The sequence below is a fragment of the Mirounga leonina genome, unplaced genomic scaffold (genome assembly GCF_011800145.1).
Source record: "Mirounga leonina isolate KUSES-001 unplaced genomic scaffold, KU_Mleo_1.0 Mir_172, whole genome shotgun sequence".
NCBI lineage: Eukaryota > Metazoa > Chordata > Mammalia > Carnivora > Phocidae > Mirounga > Mirounga leonina.
Window position 1 is genome coordinate 10552391 of NW_023270442.1, and position 24050 is coordinate 10576440.

General features: G+C 37.5%; 2 protein-coding genes across 9 annotated transcripts in view; both read right to left on the reverse strand.

Moving 5' to 3' along the window:
* The window catches only part of GRIK1 (glutamate ionotropic receptor kainate type subunit 1), a 383844-nt gene that overhangs the window by 322975 nt on the left and 36819 nt on the right, over positions 1-24050 (reverse strand). The window lies entirely within an intron of this gene.
* LOC118018813 (THUMP domain-containing protein 1-like) lies at positions 1135-2725 on the reverse strand. Its single transcript, XM_035017584.1, has one exon. It carries the CDS (start codon positions 2672-2674, stop codon positions 1595-1597), a length of 1080 nt encoding a protein of 359 aa, XP_034873475.1. The 5' UTR covers positions 2675-2725; the 3' UTR covers positions 1135-1594.

Sequence of the window (24050 nt, forward strand, 5' to 3'; positions counted from 1 at the left end):
CCCTGGAATCTCATCATTTATAAAACAACATGCTCAAATGTCAGTGACAATAAAGTTGGGAAACCTGAAAACATATCAATGAAGGAATTCAGATTCCAACAGAACACAGTGCTTTACAGCTGGGGAAGAATAGCTTTTGTCGCACTCAGGTCTTACCAAATACAAATAAATACAGGAAGATTAAAAACAAACTACTAAATCGAAATCTTTCCGTAGAGTAGCAGCTTTCACAAAGTAAAAGGAATCCAGCTCTGCAGAGTTAGATGTTCTAAAAGCATATGGCCAATTTTATTCCCAAAGTCCCAGAGTCTTGCACTATCAAAATAAAAGTATCTTTGTCTTGGAGCAAGTCCAATGAAGGCACCAAAATCCTATCCTCCGTGTTCATGCAAATGAAACTTAAAATGCTCTTATCATCCTTTCAAGATGACCTCAACCTATTAAGAGTTAACACTTTAAGTATCTAAAGATCTAGAAGGAAGTTCCAGCCTCATCTGCACTACCAAGGTCAGTCTTTATAGCTTTTGCCCCTCCCAAATCCTTCTAGTCTGGACTCCTAGTTTAGGAGGATAAAAATACATTCCCGTACTCCCTAGCCATTAAATAAACACAGACACTGGTGCAGGAAGACTCAACAGTTATAATACTACTGAACTTTTTAAAACTTAATAAACCCATCTCCAAAAGTGAATTTCACAGCCTCTTACTATTTGTTCTCAGTCTGGACTTAGTATGCAGCCCTCTTTGGTGTCATCTCTTCCAGGCTTTTCAGTGGTTTTACCCTGGAGGAAACCTTGAAAAAACTTCAAATTACAGGAACCCGCATGGCTTGGGAGTATGAGCACTATACGAATTTGTGTCTCTTGTTGCGCTGGCATACTAAAGAAACTCAGAACACTAATTCTTCATCACCAACCTTATCAGAAATGTCTAGTTCTTTGCCTAGAATGGTCCTCTTCTATCTCACACCATGCCTTCAAAAACTGCAGCACTGGACCATCAGATTTGTAACAAATGTTAATAAAATGTAAAAACTGGCATAACAACTAAGTAACAGAATCACAAAAAAATAGAAAAACTTCACAAAAACAATTCACTTCTAAACCTATAAGACCCATGTTTTTGCAATGTTTACAACAAAGTGGGAAGGGACAGCTGAGTTGCAACACATAAAAATTCCTTCCCTAGAATGGAAATTTCCCTATGACTTTCTCTTTTACAGTTTGTTTGCTCCCATAAGTCAGATGGCAACACAGAAGGGGCGGCTGGCGAAGGTAATCTGGAGGGAGAGGCCAACACTATCTTCCTTCCACCCTCCCCTCCACGAAAGTGTTCATCATTATCCATACTTCTCCTAGCTCAACCAAATGCATGTAGGCCTAACTGCACCCTGGCATAGGGGGCTGAAAAGATCTCCAACAGAACTGTTAACGGGGCTGCTCAATCACTGTTCACTATTATGAGTTCAGCATTATGCAGCGCACAAAGGTCAAAAACAATATATTTTCAGTCACAATTTTATATGGAATCCTAGCAATATCTTACCAACGCCATCTGAGAAACCCACCTGCAACACCAAATGAATTTTTTTTCCTTATGAGAGATCATTTTCATTTGACTCAGATCTTTCTGTGACTTGACTTTCAAGTTCAGCTTTAGCTCCTCCCTCATTCACCACTTGTGTCTCAGATCTTGGTTTTGCCTGCCCCAGTTCCTCATTATTTTCTGGTACCACCTGCTGGTTATTTGTTCCTTCTGCTGGGTCATGTTGATTTAATTTGTCACCAGATTCCAATTTAGCTTCTTTCCCATTTCCTGCTTGCACTGGCTGCTTTGGGTTAAGTTGTGATGGGTCCTTAACACTCTTCACTACCTCCTGGAGATTATACTTTCTGAACAACATATAATCTTTGACAACACTCAGGCAACAGACAGCTTTAATTATTTCTACTACCACCGTGTACTGTGGATTGGTAAGATCCACTTTATTTTCCAAATTGAGGCTGCCTACTATTCCTGCCAATTCTTTGATAACTTCTTCTCTATTCATGTGACTGTTATTTCGAGATTTATATACAATCTGAAATGTCCCTTTGTTTGGAGCTTTAAACCAGGGTTCCAAAAATGTTTCTGCATATTTTTTCATATCTTCTAAGAAAGCCTTGCATGTGCCTGAAATGGGTAACATACGTAGAATAACCCGAGTCTTCTTCTTCTTCTTGGTTTTGTACATATCCTGGAGAATATGATGTACCAATTTCTCAGGTTCTATTCCAAGTGTCCTGATGAAGACTACGTTATTTGCTCCACTCTCCACTGACTGGAATCTTCTTAGCTTCATCTCTGTTGATGCTTTAATGTCACCAACTTCTTTCTTCAAGGCAGCCTCCATGTCATCATCTTCTCCCTCACTTCCAGAGGGCTGCTGCTCTTTGTCCGTAAACTTTTCCGGCCCATACATGTCGTCGCCGTACTCGTCGAGCAGGCTGTAGGCCTCCTCCACGCATTTGCGTTCGTTCATGTTGCAGGTAATGAGAATGCCCTGTAGCCCGGGTTCCAACTGCCGGGGCCCGCCGCCGTCGCAGCGCCGAGCCCGCTTGGCCTGCACATACTGAGCTTTGCCTTTGCGCTTTCCGCCGCCAGACTGGGGAGGCTGCTGGACGGGGCTCGCCATTGCGCGTGAGAACTGAGGCTAGCGAGAAACGTTGTTTCTCCACTCTTCCCGGCTTCCTCGCCTCTGCTGGCTGGACATGGGTTTAAAACAATTGAGGAAAACCTAACTGAAGTTCTCAAAACACAGTAGGAATTGGTGGTCTAGAGTCCGTGGAGAGGTCAGATGTAGAGACATCTCCCTGGGAGTCACCAACACAGAGAAAGCACTAAAGTGATTGTATCCAGGAGAAGCTTAGGAGTAAAGCCAGCTGCTAAAGAGGAAGAAGAGCTGGTAAAAGCCATTAAGAAGACGCTCTGTGGCACTGGCCCTGTGGTTACACAAGTCACATCATGGAAAACTATCAGATAGCTGGGTGTTTGTTTGGATGGATCTAGGCATATCTGACAACTTTAAGACAAAGCATTTTCTTTTCTATTTTTCTTTTATTTAGAGTTGGTTCCTGAGTTTTATTCATCTTCTTAAAAACTGACGATTATGTTGATTCATGGTGCCTCTGTTAGTGCTGATTTTTTTCCCTTAAGTTAAAACTAGTAGAACAATTAGCAGTCCCAATCTTCCATCTGGAGGCATTTTAGGACAAACAGTAGCTCATTAGAGAGTTATTTTATTCAAAAGAAACAGGATAATAAGGTCAAACAATTTTGCAATTGTCTTCAACTCATTTCCCTTAGATACAATGTAATAACCTCTTCCTACAGACCTACTGCTTTGAAATTTTTTAAAATAAATGTTTGAAATCTTATAAGAGGTGAAGGAAACTTCAAGCAAATAATCTCAAAGGCCTATTAACATTTAACCTCTTAATATTTTGTGGTGAAAAGAATTTGCATGGGCAGTTGTTACAATTATGATTCCCTGAAACCCTCGGGGGCCCTTATATTACTGTGGGGCTACAGATTTTCAAAATACCATTTTTATAATAACCCTAATCAGGAAACAAAATTACTTATGCTTCACTGTATTTTAAACATGGCACTATTTCACCTCTAATGTAATCAAATATTGAGGTGTTATATATAATTATAAGCTTTAATTCTATATTATTGATTGTACCATTTATATTCCCTAAGCATGGACAAGAAGGGAATATTCACCTTTTATTTGTCAGCAAATTAAACACACACACACACACACACGCACATACACACACACACACAACCATTATTAGAAAAAATCTATACCAAATCATTTTATGTTACTTTGAATCAGAATGATTTTATTTCTCTGCCAAGGGAATGTAGCCAACTTCAGCTGTGCATTAAGAATAATGGGCTAGCAAGATAGCAAATTCCAATTTCCTACGATCAGAGAATCTTATTACCTTTATCCGCTCCTTCCTTCCTGTTCACATAGAAAGCTAAAAGATGTTTTTCAGTTTGAATTTGCTTAGCTTTACATTCTCCTAAGTGGAAGGTGATGTTCTGGGGACTGGCCAAGCACTAACCGCATCTAAGAAATGCAATTCCAAAGCCCAAGTTTATTTCTAGTTGCTGTTGAATTTCCCCATTTGTTTTTAAATGTGCAGATTGCAAAGTAGCATATTGTTCATGACAACTTTGCACAATGGTGGAGATCTGCAGATGGTGTTTTTTCAAATATGATAAATGCCTAATTTAAGGCTGATTTGTGGCAATCAGGACAATGCTGCAGGCACTTTGGGCTCAGAGATGTCTTGATAGTAGATCCAGGGCAGTGGGTGGGCTCAGACACATGCATGAGCTTGTGACACAACACACCAAATGTTACCCACCGTAACTGTTAAAGCATTCAAGCTGGAAGAGACCATCATTCTTATAAATGAGCAGATGGAAGTCCAGGAAGGGTAAATGATATGGTCGAGACCTTTGGGGCTGGTACTGCCCCAGGGTGAGACTATTGAACGAGAGCAATATGATCTGTTTTGAGAAGCACCAGGTGAACAACAATGTTAAGACTTGAATTTTGTAGAAAAGTGTAAGCCTGATTTGTTTTTATAATCCGGGATAGATTCTTATATATGTAAATATCAATAAGTGTTTGTAGAATGGAAATGAATTTAAATGATTTCAAGTACTCTGAGCCATCTGTACCCTTGGCTAATATTGGTCCTTTGACAATGGCTTTGTCTTATTCTGCCTCTAGTTAACATCCAGTATATTTGCCCTGAGTCCTACATACCTTCCTACTGGTACTAAAATGCTATTGGGCATGTATTTATTTGATCTTATTAAGAGAATTACATTAATTGGATTAAAAATGGTGTTTTATTTTCCTAGGGATTCAACCACAAGGTGAAGTTGTTAGAAGAAAGTGTACTCCAGACTCTGGAGTTCCTTAGTATTCAAAGAAAGAGTTAAGAATCAGGGAGGTTGAATGGCTGCCTCTGGACCACAGAGAAGATGAGTATCTTTTTCCATGTGAGGGTTAGATTCATCTAACACATTTCTCCGAAACTCTGCTGGAAATGTTTACATGCAAAAATCTTGCTTAACAATTTCTAAGTCCCTCACTTTATAGACTAGGAAACCGATGTCCAGTGAGGGTAAAGCACAAGTTAAAAGGGTGCCTGGTTCACAGGAGGTAAAATTGGAATATAAATCAAGATCGCCTGATTTCCTGTCCCTTTCTTTTTTTACTTCACCATGAACCCCTTGGCTAGAGTGGGAAATCAATCCTCTTACACGAGTTGAAATCATCTCTTAGTATAAAGGACTACATATATTTACTAGCTTTGGTAGTCAAGTGTATCCCAGTATGGTATTAAAAAAACTATGTAATTTTTAATTTAGAAAAAAAAGCATTTATGTGGATGTGGTACATTTTCCATATTCTTTGGACTACCATCAATTCATTTAATTGTTCTATTCATTTGTTGAACCCCCATAATAAGTCACACACACCTTGCTAGGTGGGGGGTAGGGGGCGGGATTTAAAAATTAAGTTTAGTCCTTGATGTCATGGGATTTATAGAAAGGAGAGAACAGACTGTTGGGATAAGAATGTTTGAGGGAAAGCCTCTAGAGATAAGACTAGAGATAAATTAAACAACAGTGATGATATATAATGAAATAAGAAAGAGGTTTTAACAGGGATTTTTAGGTAGTTTAGGATGAGATAGGCATTTAGGTGGTTTTACTATTTGGAAAAGGATGAAATTATGTGCAATAATTCTTGGAAGATATTTTGAGAAAGATATTCAAAAAGGTAGATTGACTGTAATACACATCTGGCATGAATTTCACGTTCTTGGTGATCTCCACAATTCCATGGTTCTCTGATGACTATCATATTATTTTGAGGTAAATTTTTGGTTTTTAAAAAAGCCCAGCCTACCTGTAATATATTTCCAAACATTCACCAACAATCAAAACTTTCATGAGCTATTTCCTTCTTTGTTCCTTCCACTTTTCCTTTGTCATTAAGGGTATGCTTCAGTGATAGAATTATTTCATGATTGAGAAAGATGTTGAAAGAAAAGAGGGCTGGTGGGTAAGAATTGTTTGTAATGTCTCCTTCCCAGTTCTGCACTCTCATGATAACACTCTAGTTTAGGGTTTGGCTCGTTGGAGGAGAAGTCACATAAAAAGCACCTTATGCAGTGTGGTGGGTTAACGGTGCCACAAATTCCTTACCCCTCCTCCCCTTAGCTCTTAGCTTTTGGCCTGTTGATTTGCTTTGACTGCCATCTTGGAAGTTCCAGCCCACTTGAGCTGTCAGATGACTGCAGTCCCAACAGTACCACACGAAGCAGAACCACTCAGCTGAGCTCAGTTAAACCCACAGAGTCAGGAAGGGGAATGATTGTTTTAAGCTACTGAGTAGTGGGGTGATTTGGTATACAGTGATGACTAAAAACAGGTGAAACCAGAAGCATGCGTATAAAGAGCATGTGAAGGGAAAGAGGTCATGTTCACAGAACAAAAATGAGTTTCCCTGAGGACAGAGAATTATCTTACATGCATATTTTCTGGCCAGTTATGGGTACTAGATAAAGGTGCATGAGTCACTGAATGAACCTGGAACATTTCTTTCCGTTCTTCCATTCATGAAATTCTTACTTATCCTTTAAGATTTAAGTAAAAATTTGGCCTCTCCATGAAGTATTCTCTACTGCAATTTATATACACCTCTGTTTTTCATATCTATTTTTATACCAATAATCAATGACACAAGTTGCTATGCTTTCTTAATGTCTAATTCCTGTATGTGTATTATTTTTTTCTTTCCAACCAGCTCCCCAAATCCTTGAAGGTAGAAGCCTGTCCTTATCCTCAGTCATTATCTTCTTTTGGCTCTAACATGGTGCTGGCCTCATTAAATCACTGTTTGTTGCTAATACCCAAGGGACCCAATTCAATACTAATTCAACAAAATTATGCTCACATGGAATACTCAATATATTTGGGAGGTAGTTTGATCCATTTAGTTTTCAAATATTGAGGAGTGTAGAAATATATGTTGGTATATTCTGGAAGTGGTTCCAGTTACCTAACTTCAGCAACCATTTTAATTTACCTCAAACTCCTGAGGTTCCACGAAACATTATGAGAACCCTTAATAAGTGAAGTAGAAGCCTGGTGAGTCAAATAAAAATAATAGCTTTACACTTGACCTTTAGTAAGTAAAGAATTCTCAAGTAGATAAACTTGCAGTGGTTCTATTTCATTAGGTTGACTCAGTGATGCATTGACTAATGGTTGTTTCAGCAAAGAAAGCCGTAACTAACAAACAGGGGTTCTTAATACTGGCCTCCAAGGTCCCAGGCTTTCCACAAAGGCAAGCAGTGCACATTTTCCTTCAAATGGAAGGAAGAAAAATAAAATCAGAAAGCTCCTTTTGCCATCTAATTCTGAATCTTGTTTAGCTACACACAAGGCCCCCAGGAAGGTATTAGTATAAATAGATATCAGGTAATAAAAAAATCAGGGTATAATCCTGTGAGATACTGAATGGAAAGAGAAAGGTTTGTTCACAACAATTTAAACAACTTATAATATTTGTGCATTTCTTCCCAAGCATACTTCTCCCCTGCCCCCTTCCTCATTACAAGAAAATTAGAACAGACATATTTCAAAGGCCCTCAACGTAGGACAGCTGTATTCTGCAGTGAATACCAGGGAAACCACAGAATAATTACAAAGAAAATACCTAAGCCAAAGCCAATCAAAACAGCCCCTACGGGTTTCTACAGGCTTCCTTCAGACCTGATTCTTCCTAAAAGCGGGGATGCTTTATGCAATCTACTGATAAAAAATGAGACAGACAAAAATCCTATTGACTCCCACATGCTGCTCCAGTTTAGACACAGAAGCACATCATCTACTATTAAATAGGAATTTTTCTTTATAATATGGTTCAATTATCTGTCCATTTCACTGTTCTATAAGCTTCTATGAATAAAACACATTATTTCTAATGAAAGTTGGAAGAGCAGACAGATGAATGAGTTTTCAAACATGCATGCTTTCAAACAAGGCCAGATTCTAACATATGATGTCACCTTCTAAACATCAGTTTGTCTATTATGAGCCCTTTCTCTCCAGGATGCTTTTTGAAACAAATCTCATTTTACTATCCTATTGTGAAATGTTTTTAGATTAAGCAGGATCCACTTATACCATTTATCATTTCTCTTAGTATGGTAGAGAGGTAGAATAACTGGGGTGTTTTTTTGTTTTATGAGAAACTGATTTTGATTTTCATCTCACACCCTGCTCAAACTCTTATTACAGCTAGAGAAGCAGGAGGAAAATTAATGTTAGAGTCTAGGAGAGGGTGACCTGGTGACTACTCTAATCTGAGTCTGTCATTTGATGACATAATAGGTAAGAAAACATGAGAGTGGGGGTCAATTTTTCTAACCAACTAGGCAAAGCTTGCATACTCTTGAGCCAATCACTAGGGATTTCTGAGTCATGTGGTGTTAGAATTAATAACTGTAAATATAGTACATTGAATGTCAGATATTGTGTAAGTTATGAAATAAAAGATAACAAAGCCTATTGCAGAGATGTGTGTGTGCCCCAGTGTAGATGTAGCTGGAACAATTAGGGGAAGGAAAGCAGTAATAATGCCTGTCTTAAAGCTGAGATAACTGAAATTTATATATTAAGTAATTTGGTTGGTTAACACTGATACCAAACTGCTTGCTTTTAACACCACCCACTGCTATCTCCATCAAGTTATGATTAATGATTTGGGGAAGGGAATCTTAACTGTACACATCAGTTTCATCCATGAAACCATCCAGAAGAAGCCTTGAATCACAAGAAGGCTGGGTCTTTTGGCATCAATATTCCTCAACACTGTTGCATGAAAGATGGTGATCTTCACTGAAGAGTTTGTCATTTACATTATTGGAAAAGTCACTCTATTCTGGGTTACGCTGACTGAGTGAGAATGAGCTACATTTTGACCATGGATTTGCTTTTATGGAATCCCACGTGTATGTCAGAAATCCATGTCAGGGAAATGGGTATTGCATGGTTTAAACCGACTTCAACTTTTTGTTCTTAGCTTTTGCTAGATGGATTCCAACTAAACACAGGCATATTATATGTTCTTTTCCCATATCACAATGCTGACCAAGTGACAATTACTCTAGGATGGATTCAGATGAATGGTTTTTCACTTATAAAAGAAAAATAAATCCCTTTCTAGAGATCTGAAAAATATTGTGAAACAGAATTGGGGTGGGGGTGTGGAGAGAGAGAATTTAGTCCTGGATTAAATGTGATACATATTTTTTAAATTTAAAATGTTAGGAAATAAATACTTTATCTTATGAAACTTGCCTCAAAGAAGATATTAATGAAAAGGTAATGTGCAGGATGAATACTGCTAAAATTTCTACCTTGACATGAATGGATTCATGAACTACTGTACTGTCGGTGGCCTACTGTAAATGCTCTATCGTTGTCAGCAACCTTTCTTTTTGGGGGGACCATTGTGCTTTCTCTTATTAAGCACTAAAACTTAGGAGGTAAATTAACTTCTATAATCCTTCACCAGCATTCAAAATCATCATCAGTTTGAACACCACCAATGGTCTAAATTTATAAGTGATATACATAGGAAAACCTGGATTAAACCTTTGAATTGCTGCTTCTCCACTATTTGGTCTTCTTTATCTTTCCCATTAGAATCATTGTTAGTCTAGCAGTCTTAACTAATTCGGAGAAAACATCAGTGGAAGATCAATGTATGAATCCCTTATGGCCTATTTCGTGTTAAAATGTTCCTTTTATGAAACACTCTTCCCAGAGATTTAGAATGTGTTATTGCCACAGTTTCAGAGTGACCTGCAAAAATGCTCAGTAAACAATGCAATTTCTTCCCTAACGGCATGAATCAAACGTATGCTGGATACAATTTTTTTTTTTAACGTTAATTATAACATGAGATTAGCTGAACAGAACTTGAACTCAAACAGGAGATGCTTGCAAGTCCCAAAGGGTCATAATTCATATAAATCTATTCTGCTTTTAACCAGAGAGAAAATAAAAAATTCATTGTCTCTTTTGCCTCAGCCCCTTCACCTCTTCTTTGGGTTGACTTTGTTCTCTGTGTTGTGCGTATTTGCCATGGAGACCAATACTGAAACAGTTTTGGGGACATGGAATTGGGCTAATACCCTGGTATGTTCATTGCATAGACTGACAGTAGGAGTTCCATCAGGAAGAGAAGCGTTCCAATGTCCTGATTGCAAAGGTACAGGAGTTGGGTAGATAATTTTTTTTCTATCGAATGCCTACTATGTACAGGGCCACTCTAGGGTACTACAGCTTCATACTAAAAATATATCCCTTTTTGTGTACAACAACTTCAAGGGTAATTTTTTTTTTTTTAAAGATTTTATTTATTTGACACACAGAGAGAGAGCACAAGCAGGCAGAGTGGCAGGCAGAGGGAGAGGGAGAAGCAGGCTTCCTGCGGAGCTGGGAGCCTGACGTGGGGCTCGATCCCAGGACCCTAGGATCATGACCTGAGCCGAAGGCAGCCGCTTAACTGACTGAGCCACCCAGGCACCCCTCAAGGGTAAATTTAAAAGATCTAAAACATCTCTTTTTACTTCCTTTTTCCTACTTACAAAGGATCCTCTTAACCCCTTTCCCTGGCTTATCACATCCTCCCTTATCACCAGGTTAACAGAAATCTAGGCAAGTTTGACAGTCAAATATGGAAGTGTGTGCGTAAACATAAATCTCTTTATGTGCACGGATACTCAGAAACGAAGAGAAAGATCTGTGAGTTAAGAGATAATAACAAAGCCTATTTCAAGGATAAGAGACTGGTATCTGAGGATAGGTGTAGCTGGAGCAGGTAGGGGGAGGAAAAAACATCAAATGAAAGTTGAAGAGAAATAGTTTATTAGACTTATTTCAGGGGACGATTAAGGCAGAGCTCATTAAAATTCCTTTAGTCTTTCTTCTCATTTATTTTTTCACCATAGGCATGTGAACTTATGCTAATTATATGGTAGTTTTATAAATATTGAGCAAGATTTTCTGGCTAAATGGTCAAAAGTACTTTGATTCTAAATTGGACAACTTTGAGGTTACATTAACTCTTTCATGACACTGAAAGAGACACAGGATTATGAGTTCTCCACTACCCATTCATGTTGTTGCTTCCCAAAAACTTTAAGCATGTTTCAATTTGCTTCTCAAGAAGTGAATTACCATAATTCCCTCATTGGGAAGTTCGGGCATTCGGAAGTTCTAACTCAAAAATCCAAGTCACTCACGTAACTCTGACCCATATTTAACTTCATTTTTTTTTAATGTTTTATTTATTCATTCATGAAAGTCAGAGAGACAGAGAGAGAGGCAGAGGCAGAGGGAGAAGCAGGCTCCCCGCCTAGCAGGGAGCCTGATGCGGGACTCAATCCCAGAACCCTGGGATCATGACCTGAGCCAAAGGCAGACGCTTAACCATCTGAGCCACCCAGGCGCCCCTAACTTCATTTTTAATGATCTGAAACAGACAAGCTTTCCTAAGGAACTTCATCCAAATCTTCAACTTCATGAAGTAGTCACCTGGGGAACTTAGACATTGATAGACCAAGATATTAAACAGTCAAATTAACAGCAATTTTTGCTATTCCAGGGGTAGCAGTTAGGACTATGCTAGACTTCCGGTAACCAAATATATAATCAACAGTGGCTTAAACATATTTGGGGTCATTCTTTTCATATAAAAAAGTCAGAGTTAAGGGGTTGCTTGCATGGTTGATTGATACTTGATTGATAATCAAGCCAGCCTGGACCCAAGTTCTTATCATAAGAAGAGATTCTTATCATTCTCTTCTTATTGCCTCAGTGTGTTCCCATTTTCCCTTATATCTAGTTATCTCATGTTATGAGATCACTAGAGCATTTCCAGACATCACATACCATGTTCATGGCAGTAGGAAGGAAGGGGGAGTGAACACCATTCCCAGAAAATGTCCAGTTCTGTATAACATGGTCAATCTAGGGAAGACTGGGAAAATAAGTATCTCTTTAGGGCCGGGTATAGTGCTTTCTTGAACAAAATCAGGATTTTGTCTGCAGGGAAGAAGGGGAAAGTGGGACTGGATAGACAACTAGGAGTGTCAGGTGAGCTATGGTAAAAACCAACTCCTCAAAGGTAGAAATGGGGTGCTGCAAAGGATTAGAGCCTCCCTCTTTGTCCCCACTTTATAGTCCCTCCCTTCTTGAGGTTCACTTACAGTCTAGTTGTGTATTTCTAAGAAACTGTGGTCCCACAGCTAAGAAATCCCAAAAATATTCCTAAACTCCCTAACAGAACTATTCAGTGATTGACAACTGATGAACAGCATTGAACAGCCTGGAGTCTTTTCACATATACCTGTAAGCACACAGATGCAGGTATCAGAGGCTGGAAATCTATACTCACCAAAGACATCCACCATCTGGTTATCACTGTGGTGTGTTTTAGATTAAAGGAGCTTATTTTCCAATATCCTTTGAAGAACAGGTGGTTGTCCTGACCTTCCATCATAGAGAGATTTCCCTTTTTATAAATGGCAACTCAAATTGTCCCATCCTATTTTTTTTTGTTACTCTCTCCTAAACTCTTCACAGAAATGCCCCAAATCTGTTCAAGTTTCTGCTTCTGCTCTCAAAATAGCTATAAGGAAGTTGACTTCTCAAGGACAGAACTCTTCCCAAGGACCTCTTCAAATGAGGCAACCAGACTTCTAAAATATCACTTGGAACAAGAGTAGAACAGCTCTTTAAAAATATATTAGAATTTTTTGACAATAAAAAATAAACTTCAGTGGTGATTTGACTGAATAAATATGTGTGCATAAATTAATAAACAATGAAATATGATACAGTGAGACTGATTTTCTTTCTTTGAAACATTTTTAAGAATGTGTTCATATGCATTTTCAATTTTAAAAAGGTAGAGGAAATCTTTACATTTTATCCGCTTTAAAGGTTCTCTTGAAGGACAGAGGAGACCTTTATTGAGTCTTACTCCACTGTGGCACACTCCAATTAGGATAAATCCAGCATTATAAGCAAAGTCTGCACTTTTCCATAGAATTTTCCTGATTTCTGAAATTTTGCTTTTTTCTTTTTCTTCCTCAATTTTTCCTTCTCCTCTTCCTCTTTCTTTTTTTTTCCTATTCCAGTAAATATCCTTCTATATAATAGGCATTTCACAATAGGTTACCTGATGACATTGCACTATTCTATAAATCTTTCATTAATTCAACAGAAATTATGGAACATACATGATCTAAATTATGGCTGAATATGGAAAATCGTCCCCCATCGTAGAAACCTTCTCTAATTTCCCGTGTTTTGTGCCATCTCTCTTTCTTCAACTTGAAATAGTTTGTTTTGACAAAGAGCAAATAAGAGAGTTAAAGACCGATTTACTTTATATTTTCATGTCCTGTATTTTAGGTAATTTCTAAATGTAGTTATAGGGAATTATCACCAAGAAGGAAGATAAAATTTCAGTGTAAGTCCATAATACATGTAATTCATAATTATAAAAATTAATAGTATATATTTTGACTATGTCCTTTTAAAATTTTATTTGTTGTTGTTGTTGTTTATAAACACCAAAACAGGCCCTATCCCATCTATGAAAATTTGTAGGCCTTTTGGACCAGAGTAATTATATTTATCTCTAAATTCAATATTTGCCTTTCATTTGACAATTAACCATGTGATATCTTTTGTCTGAATTATAATTTCTAATATCATAAATATTTTCATGTATTCCTTATCTCCAATTAGACTGCAAAACTCACAAAATATTCTTATTTTCCTCAGTGCTCTATGTACCCCCCATAGGCTCTTGATTGATTACAAACTGGTTTTCCCAAAATTAAATGGTAGGTAGACTTCTCCTTTAAAAATGACAATCCTGTTAAGTGCATTTGGAAATTACCTGATACAGGAAACCAATATCTAATGTAAATCAATCTTTGACTCACTTCCTTAGAGGATTTTCACCATGAACTTCCTTTCAGCTCTTGAGTTTTACTTTCTGCTGAGATTTCAAGTTTTTGAATTTTCTGCCCAGAGCTCATTGTGCATTCACTTCATCAATACTCAGTCTCAAGGAATCAAGGAGCCAGCCAATAATTACCATCCCTAACCAACGGAAATCAGGCCCACATTTCTTGATGTCTGCGAAATTATAAGTACAGCTGTAGATCTGTGTTTCCTCCAGAAAATATGATAATGCATATTGTGTGATACTAGTAAAATTTAAGTACAAGATGAAATGTTTCTGAAATTCTTCAGAGTTAAGATGTCCATATTCTCACAGGAAGTAGCCTTGATTTTGCCAATCTGGTCTTATTTATTAGGTTCTGTAGAAATCTACAGCCAAGATTGTAATTGGCAGGCACCCAATATAGATACCACAAACACACTCATAAAAATATAAAACTATAAGAAGATGTCTTTGCTACACAAACTGGTAGGAAAAAGTTGGAGATAAAGAGAGTTTATCTATATAATTAAGTGTCAGAAAAAAATAACACAAAAGGGGCCAGTTGATCTGTTCCTTTCTTCCAATTTGTAGCTCATACACCACCATCATCTCTAAAGTGCCTATCTGTATCAGGACACTATTCATTAATATCAAGTGACTACAATATCTTAAGCTGATCCACACAAAGTTTCTGATATAACATCTCTTTTGACATTTAATTCTAAAACTAAAAGTTCATGCCTCAGTGGACTATGTGATACATTAATAACTTCTGTCAGAATGAAACTAATAATTTTTAGATCATTTTGATAAGAATGATTCTTCTTTCATTCTCTTTGATCATCCCTTTTATGAAAAAACCAAAAAATTGCTAAGCACTTAAATCATAAAAATTGAAATATCTCTAGTATGAATCAAACCGCTCAGTATCATCCAAAGTCTCAGACAAATATCATACGTAAAATATTTTCATTTTATGAGTCCAATGTGAAGGGAATGGGTCTTCACTCTGTGTAGGAAGGCAGCCAAGTGCTTTACCAACATCTTTTAAAATTTGGATTTCATTCTATTATAATCAGACTGATGGTCTGCGTAGTGTGCACAATGCATTCTACATCTACAAAATGGTTATGTCTAAAAATTCCATCCCCTCCCTTTTCTGTGATAAAGATTTGTTTTCTACATCATCAATAGCTGAAGCAATGCTCACCTGTGATCATCTGTTCTTATTATAAAACAGTAGATTTTGGCAGAATTTTTGAGCATTGAGCTTGTCCAAACGTTAGAACACCTGTTTGATCATCCTTACCAAACCAGACCCTTCAGATGCTTGAGTGTGGGTGGGAAGTTAGGCATAGGGAAGGTAGGGTTTCACATTTTTTTTTTTTTCAGAATTGGGATATATCAAATAAATGAAATAATTTTTTCAGTTGATGATTATTCATCCTCTACTGTTAGAAAAATGTTACTGTACCAAGCATTGAATATTCTGATTAATATAAAAACATCTATAGTTAAATGGGGAAAATACACAGATATATTTTTTGATCACCCACACATGCAGATATTGTTATTACCATTTACTGAATAAATATCTTGTTCCTAGAGCAGTGTCAATGCATAGTGGGTACTCTATATGCAGGTGCTTAATAAAGAAAAGTGTGTTTAATTTTCATAAGGCAGTGGAATTTGTATTAATATTTGTATTAATATTTCCATTTTACAGATAAGTAAGACTGAGGCTAACATAATTTGCAGAACTTTGACTCAGCAATTCCTTCTGACATCTATTTATGTGATTTTCCATTAGACAATGTGATTAACTCGGTCTCAAACGTGTTTCCTCTACTAGTAACTTTTCACTAGATCCTAGAGAGACTAGCACTACCAAAGCAGGGGAGTATCTGTTTGGAAAGGCTAGCCAGAGGAAGTGACTTTTGAATAGTTTTGAAAGCAGAAGCAACATGTTTGAGAAGTAGGAGTAAGCAGAGGAGGTAACGTGACTCCTCAGAACCAGTGTTCACTATAGCAGCGCCACAAGCATGCAGTGAGAAGAGGTATTTCTATTTATGTGAAGGCAGGAATAATTGGTAGAGAGGTTTGAAACCTACAATTAGGAGCTTGGATTTGGTACAAAGCAGAATTGGGAAAGTGATTGATGTGATTAAAGCAAGAGTGGCAGATGAGTGCTGTTGCCCAGTGAAGAGTAGATGGGCAGGCGTGGGGCTCCTGGCTGCCTGGAGGGCTGGCCCAGCAGGACCCAGCCCAGCCCAGCCCAGCCCAGTCACTGAATCTGGATTGAGCCAAGACTGAGAAATACTACTGAGGTAGAATCTACAAGTTTGAGCCACAGTCTCCTATGCTCTTCAAAAGCCCTGATAAGTGACAAAGCTCCTCATTTTGTCTTTTTCCTTAAAACATAATCTTTTCAGTGTCAGTACATCACAGTTGTTCATGAACTAAAGCAGAAGATTTTATTCCTATTTTGTCATCCAAGCAGGTGCAAAGCAAGCAAGAAGAGGGGTTATTTGAAAAGTAAAAATAATATAATTGTTAGAATTGTATAGAAATTTAAAGATTATCTTGTCTAGCAGTTTCATTTTCTTTTTCAAACAGGAAATTGGAACTTAGAAAGGTTTTTTTTTTCTTTCATGTATCCATTTAGCACAAACTCTGGAGTCAGATTCATTAATTTGCATTCTGTCTTTCCATTTGTATCTGGGTAACTTTAGAAAAAAACATTTTATTTTCTCAGTTTCTTCACCTATAAAATAAAGATAAATATAATGCAATAATCATACTCTGGAGAAAACATTATTTTTCCAAGGCACAATCGCACGGTGATTAATGAGATATGGTCTGGAGCAAAACTGCTTGGGTTTAATCCTCAACTCAACCACTCACAAGCAACAAAAACTTGGACCTGCTGCCTAATCTCCCTGTGCCTCAATTCCCATCTCTGTAAAGTGGGATATGTATCTCTATAATGTTAAATGAGAAAAGACAATGTATATATTTCATCAGACTTCACCTCAAGCTAACAGTGCTGATTAAATGCTAGCTATAACTAGATAGAAAGCATGTGCTCAGAGTTAGAGAAAACCCAAAGGTTGGTGATCATTTTGTATGCTTGTTGGTAGTTTGCTCATGAGGAGTAGGGGTGGGAGGGATGAAGAGTTACATAGAGGCTTCATGAAGAAAGATCTTGTTAAATGCACTGCCAAGTTCTCTGAATTTTATCTTGAAGGTGGTGAGGCACAGTGAAAGGATTTTAATCAGAAGGATGGACAGATTAGGATCTCCTTGTCAAATACTGATGGATGCCCTCTAGACCCATTCTGTCTGATATATAAAGATGCTATAACACCTTTACCTTTTGTCCAGGCTGTTTCCCCTTTTCGTACCAGATGATAAGTCCATTGAGGGAAGTGATCTGGCAATTTCCAGTATCTGTTATGATGCCTGGGAGAAGTATGTACTCAATAAATATAGAATAGATGGATGGATGGAAAAGACAAAGCAAAAATTCACTTAAAAGGCTTTTTTTTTTCCTCCTTAATTCATGTGACTGAATAAGGATCTAAAGGTGTTAGTGGCAGGAGACACAGTAAGGGGATAGGTTCAAGAGATATTTGAGTAAGAAAATTGACAGGTGTTGGAGCTAGAGACTGCTTGAGTTGTAGGCAAGAAGAAGAAAAACTTAACTATGATCTTCAGATTTAGAGTTTGGTCAACTCAGTGGATGATGGTAATATTCACTAAGAGTGAATATCCAGGGGTAGGTTTGCAGGTGTAGATAATGAGTTTACTTCTGAACAGGTCTAATTTAAGGAACCTATGGATCAAATGAAGGAAGAACAGGTCTTTCATCTATATAAGGCATTTAAAAAACCCAAACAAACCAATAACTAGTAGAACGTTAAAACAATTTGTACATTATGATTTTTTTGACAGTTTATAAAATCAAAGAATATATTTTTCTTGACTGTCTGGAATGCCCTTAAACCCATCTTTTTTTCTGGAAATGATACCCATCCACAGTGGCCTACACTGAACAACAAATCCTTTGGGAAGCCTTGTCACACCTTTCCAGATATAATGAACACACGCATAGTATATGATTTTACTTTGTCTTTAGCATTTGTACCAATGTATTCAAGTATTTGTATTCACCTTCTTTTAATATATACAAGATAGTATGATGATAAATATCATAAGTTTTGGAATCAGACAGATAAGGTCTTTAAATCTCAACTGCATCACCTATGATATGAGTGATCTAGGAAAAGCAGTTTGCTCGCCCTTATCCTCAGTTTTTCTCATATGTAAAATTCAAAGGGAACTCCTACCACAAAGGGTTGAAACCCTCCACCTGCTTTTTCCGTCCTACTCAGCATGATGCTCTTACCTCTGCTCCAGCCACATTGACCCCTTCTCTGCCCTGTGATAACCCAGGCATGCTCTCTCCCCCTAGAGTGCTTTTCCCCCAACTGTCTGTATGGCTAACTCCTTCACTTTTTGCAAATAGCTTCACAGAATCCTCTTCTGTCATAGGGCTGTAATAGGGAGGAAAACTCTGCTGAGTCTAATATGAAACATGCATGCATATTGACAAAGGCTGGAAGGAAATTTTTCCAAAGGAAATTATATCAGGGAGGAGAATTATGTGTAAAATGTTCCCATTATACATTATCGCTTTTGGTGTAGTTTTGATATTTGAAATGCAATTAAAAGTTCAATTTCTCGGTGAGATGTTCCCTGGGTCACCTATGTAAAAATTTCAGTTCCACACAGCAGTACTTCATATCTCTCATCTCTGCTTTAGCTTTTTTCTCTTTAGCATTCATTACAATCTAATGCACTATATATTTTACTTATTTATATGTGTATACCAAATAGGAAAGTACACTTCTCGAAGACAGAGATTTTTTTTGTCTGTCTCGTTCACTGTTATATCCCCAATACTTAGAGTAGTGCCTGGCATGTAGTTAGCACTCAAAAAATATACAGTTGACCCTCAAACAACATGTGTTGAAACTGCATGAGTCCACTTACATGCAGTTTTTTTTTCAATAAACAGAGTACAGTACTATAAAAGTGCTTTCTTAATGATTTTCTTAATAACGTTTTCTTCCTCTAGTGTATTTTATCATAGGAGTACAGCGTATAATGCAGATAGCATAGAAAATATGTGTTATTTATGTTATCAGTAAGGCTTCTGGTCAATGGTAGGCTGTTAGTAGCTAAATATTTTGGGAGTCGAAAGTTACCCACAGATTATCAGCTATGATGAGGGTCGATGCCCCTAACACCATGGTTGTTCAAGGGTCAACTGTATTTTGAATGAATGAATGAATTACATATGTAAATTGCTTAGAATAGTTTCTGGCATGTAGCAAGCATTCATGAAGTGGCGGCTGCTCTCTGAATTTTGCTAATATTTTACATGATCTTTAGAAATCATGAAATATATTGTATTCATTACCTTATTACTTCTACTACTGCAGATAATTAATGGATGAGTGAATGAATGAACTACACAATCAAATGTACAGGTTAGTTACTTGGGTCATGATTGGTGATGTCCTGTTGCCACCAAATCAACACTCCAGGGCTGGAGAAAGGCTTGGAAGAAGAGTGGGTGCAGCAGAGCACCCTGCATGTCCAAGTAACTCCCCACCTTATACCACCCAAACACTTCTAATGGCTAGGTTATTATGAGTACAATTCCCACTGTCTCTGAGTCTGTGGGTCCCAAAAGCTGAGGCAAAAGGCAAAATCTTTTACCTCTTTAACTTTCTTTGAAAATAAAATTTCCTTCACGTAAATGAGAAATGGATTTAAAGCAATCAGATCATACTTCTTTTGCACGCACGCACACGCACACACACACACACACATATACACGCAGTCTTGACCTGAGAACTTCTAATCTTTTTTCATGCCTTTGTCTCAGTGATTTCTGGCAAGTGTGAAGATACTTCCAAAGTGTTATTAATGACTTAGAAAGTGGGAAGTGTGTCTGTCAAAACTAAGCTTAGGTAGTCTGGTGGCAGGCAGTACCAAGAGGCAGAGTGAACTCCTGAGTTTGAATTACAAAGAACTATTGATCCTGACAGTAAAGCATGCCTGAAAATGAAATTGACATGGAACGAATCTGACATTGAAATATTATCTTAAAATCTTGAAAAGCATGATAGAGAATTCAATTATATAACCAAAGGGAATGGGAGAAAATGAATAAATTGCTGGTGATCTTTCCTTCAAACATGGATTTTTCTGTATAGATCAAGTTCACTTTTACACATAATTAGTTACCCTGGTTTCTCACTTCTTTACTTAATCAATTTCAATAATGATTCAGTTTAATAATTAGAAAGTTTCGAATTCATGTTAAAGCCAAAACAAATCGAGAAAGCTACAGAAGCAATTTGAGTCCAGGTTGCAAAAAAGAACTTTCGTTCAGAACTTGGGTTGAATTAATATGACACCTTGAAAGCACTGGATGTGAATCTGGACTCTGCATCAGAGAGCCATGAACCATAGGCAAGATATTTAATCTCTGCCTTTTAAGTTCTTTAGCTGTAAAACATGAGCATGATAATTCCCACTCTATCATGGCTGTTCTGAAGCATAAAAAAGATATGTTATTGGAACAGGCACATATAAGAAGACTGGCAAAATTCATTTTGACATATGTTTGAATGTGTCATGTATCTTATGGGGTTGAACAATTGTGTAAAACAGGAGAAGAAATGTTTGCAGTTATATTTTATCGATGAAGAAACATGTTCAGATGGGTTAAGTAACTTGCCCTGGACACCAAGCAGAGGTTAAAATTTACAGTCTTCTGATTCTTGGCCTACTGTTCCTCTTAATTCAACTACTAGAAGTAGTTCTAGTTGAATTAAGTAGTGTCATATTAATTCATATGAATATGAATATGTCATATTCATTAATGAATTCATTAATTCATTAATATGAATAGTGTCATATTAATTCAATCCAAGTAGTCTATTCTTGGGTGAAGATTATAAGTATCTTAGTAGGATTTTTTTTTCTGCCAAAGGCCTAGCCACACACTTAATGACCTGTTTGATCAGCAGATATTTTAGAAGATGCTCCCATGTATTAGGTACTATTCCGCCAGCATTCAAGAGTAGAACAAAAATCTCCGCCCCATGAAGTTGTGGTGGAATTGATTAATCCTGTGAACTTTCATGAGTGCTGTCATATCTTAGACACCATCTAGGAACTTAAATATATAACAGGTCCTTGTCCTGACATCATGGATGAGGAAACATACCAAGGAAGGCTGAATGAAGATATGGCAGGTTCAGAACTCAGCAGGCTCAGACATAGTGAAGGGAGAGGGGCTTAGGTCAGCATTAATATATCCAGAAGGTCTTCCCAGGATACTGACTGATGAGCTTGGTCTTGGAGTATGAGAGGATAATTGAATTACCTGAAACCAATGAGCAAGATTCTACCTGGAGAAAGACCTCTCCCTTGCCTTGAAAGTTAGTATGTTTGGTTTAATACCTAGAGAATGGCATACCTGCTGGGTTATTAAACCATGTGAGCTTTATGAAATAATTGGGTTTCTTAATGAAAAGGGAGTTAATTATACTTTTACATAGTATGTTTTTTTAGTGGATTCAGAAATCATGTTGGTAGATTGATGTACGATTGTTATGGACCAAATGTTTGAGTCCCCCCCAAATTCACATACAGAGGACTAAACCCCCATTGTGATGGTATTTGGAGATGGGCTTTGGGGGAGGTAATTTGCTTTAGATCAGGATGGGATCCTCATGAGGGCATTAGTGCCTTTATAAGAAGAGGAAGACAGACCTCTCCAAGAGCATGCACCAAGGAAAGGCCATGTGAGCACATAGCAAGAAGGGAGTTGTCTACAAGCCAGGAAGCAAATTCTCACCAGAAGCTGAATCTGCCAGGACCTTCATCTCAGATTTCCCGGACTCCTAAAACTATGAGAAATAAATGCTTGCTGTTTAAACCACACAGAATATGGTAATTTATTATAGCAACTGGAGCAGACTAAGACGATGATATACTTTTTTTATGGGATTCTGTGAGAAACAAAGCATGTGAAATTGTACATTAGCAGACAAAGATGATAGGGGCACAGAGAGGTAATTGAAAGAATTTATATATTTGAATTAATGGTTGGCAATGAGAAAAATATTTTCATACATAGTGAAACAGTCACACAATCTAATGGTTTCTGTGTATTCTGACTGCAGGATAGCATGTTTGGGCCCTCTCTAAGGCAATTACCAGCTGATCCTCTAGTATCCAAAATCTATAAAGAACTTATCAAACTCAACATCCAAAGAACAAATAATCCAATCAAGAAAAGGGCAGAAGACATGAACAGACATTTTTCCAAAGAAGACATCCAAATGGCCAACAGACACATGAAAAAGCGCTCAACATCACTCAGCATCAGGGAAATCCAAATCAAATCCTCAATGAGATACCACCTCACACCAGTCAGAATGGCTAAAATTAACAAGTCAGGAAATGACAGATGTTGGCGGGATGCAGAAAAGGGGGAACCCTCCTACACTGTTGGTGGGGATGCAAGCTGGTGCAGCCACTCTGGAAAACAGTATGGAGGTTCCTCAAAAAGTTGAAAATAGAGTTGAAAATAGAAAGTAAAGCAATTGCATTACTGGGTATTTACCCCAAAGATACAAATGTAGTCATCTGAAGGGGTACATGCACACCTGTGTTTATAGCAGCAATGTCCACAACAGCCAAACTATGGAATGAGCCAAGATGTCCATCAGCAGCTGAATGGATAAAGAAGAAGTGGTATATATATACAATGGAATATTATGCAGCCATCAAAAAACCCAAAATCTTGCCATTTGCAATGACATGGATGGAACTAGAGGGTATTATGCTAAGCGAAATAAGTCAATCAGAGAAAGACATGTATCATATGATCTCACTGATATGAGGAATTCTTAATCTCAGGAAACAAACTGAGGGTTGCTGGAGTGGGGGCAGGTGGGAGGGATGGGGTGGCTGAGTGATAGACACTGGGGAGGGTATTTGCTATGGTGAGCACTGTGAATTGTGTAAGACTGTTGAATCACAGTCCTGTATCCCTGAAACAAATAATACATTATATGTTAAAAAAAAAAGATAGTAGGAAGGGAAAAATGAAGGGGGGGTGAATCGGAGGGGGAGACAAATCATGAGAAACTATGGACTCTGAGAAACAAACTGAGGTTTCTAGAGGGGAGGGGAGTGGGGAGATGGGTTAGCCTGGTGATGGGTATTAAAGAGGGCATGTATTGAATGGAGCACTGGGTGTTATACGCAAACAATGAATCATGGAACACTATATCAAAAACTAATGATGTAATGTATGGTGATTAACATAACATAATAAAATAAAATTTAAAAAAATGATTTACCAAATTGAAATAATGAAATTTTGCAAATCAGCTGAATACATGGAGTATTTCTCAAAATGTCCTGAAATGATTCTGAAGGACTAAGTGATAACAATACCTAAATTTATGATTAAGTCAGTCGGGTAAATCACGGTTTTGCGTACTTCTCATTTTTTTTTTTTAACCTACTCAAGTTTAGCTTCAATTTAGTATATAGTTCTGGAATACCTAGGATTTCCTGATACATTTTCTGCACAAAAGTCCTTTCTAAGCCTGGCTATTACAACAGCTTTCTATGCTTAAGGCAGGTTTGTCTGACTGGCCTTATTTATTTTTTTAATCCCATCCTCAAAGTTTTCCACGCATGTTTTCATTCTCGCCCTGCCATCCTGATAGTAAGTAGCATGCAGAAGTCATTTGAGGAAGCATAGTATCAGTTTGAGTACAGAGGCACACTGTTTGTTTGTTTGTTTTGGGTTTTTGGTTATATTTAGTCAATG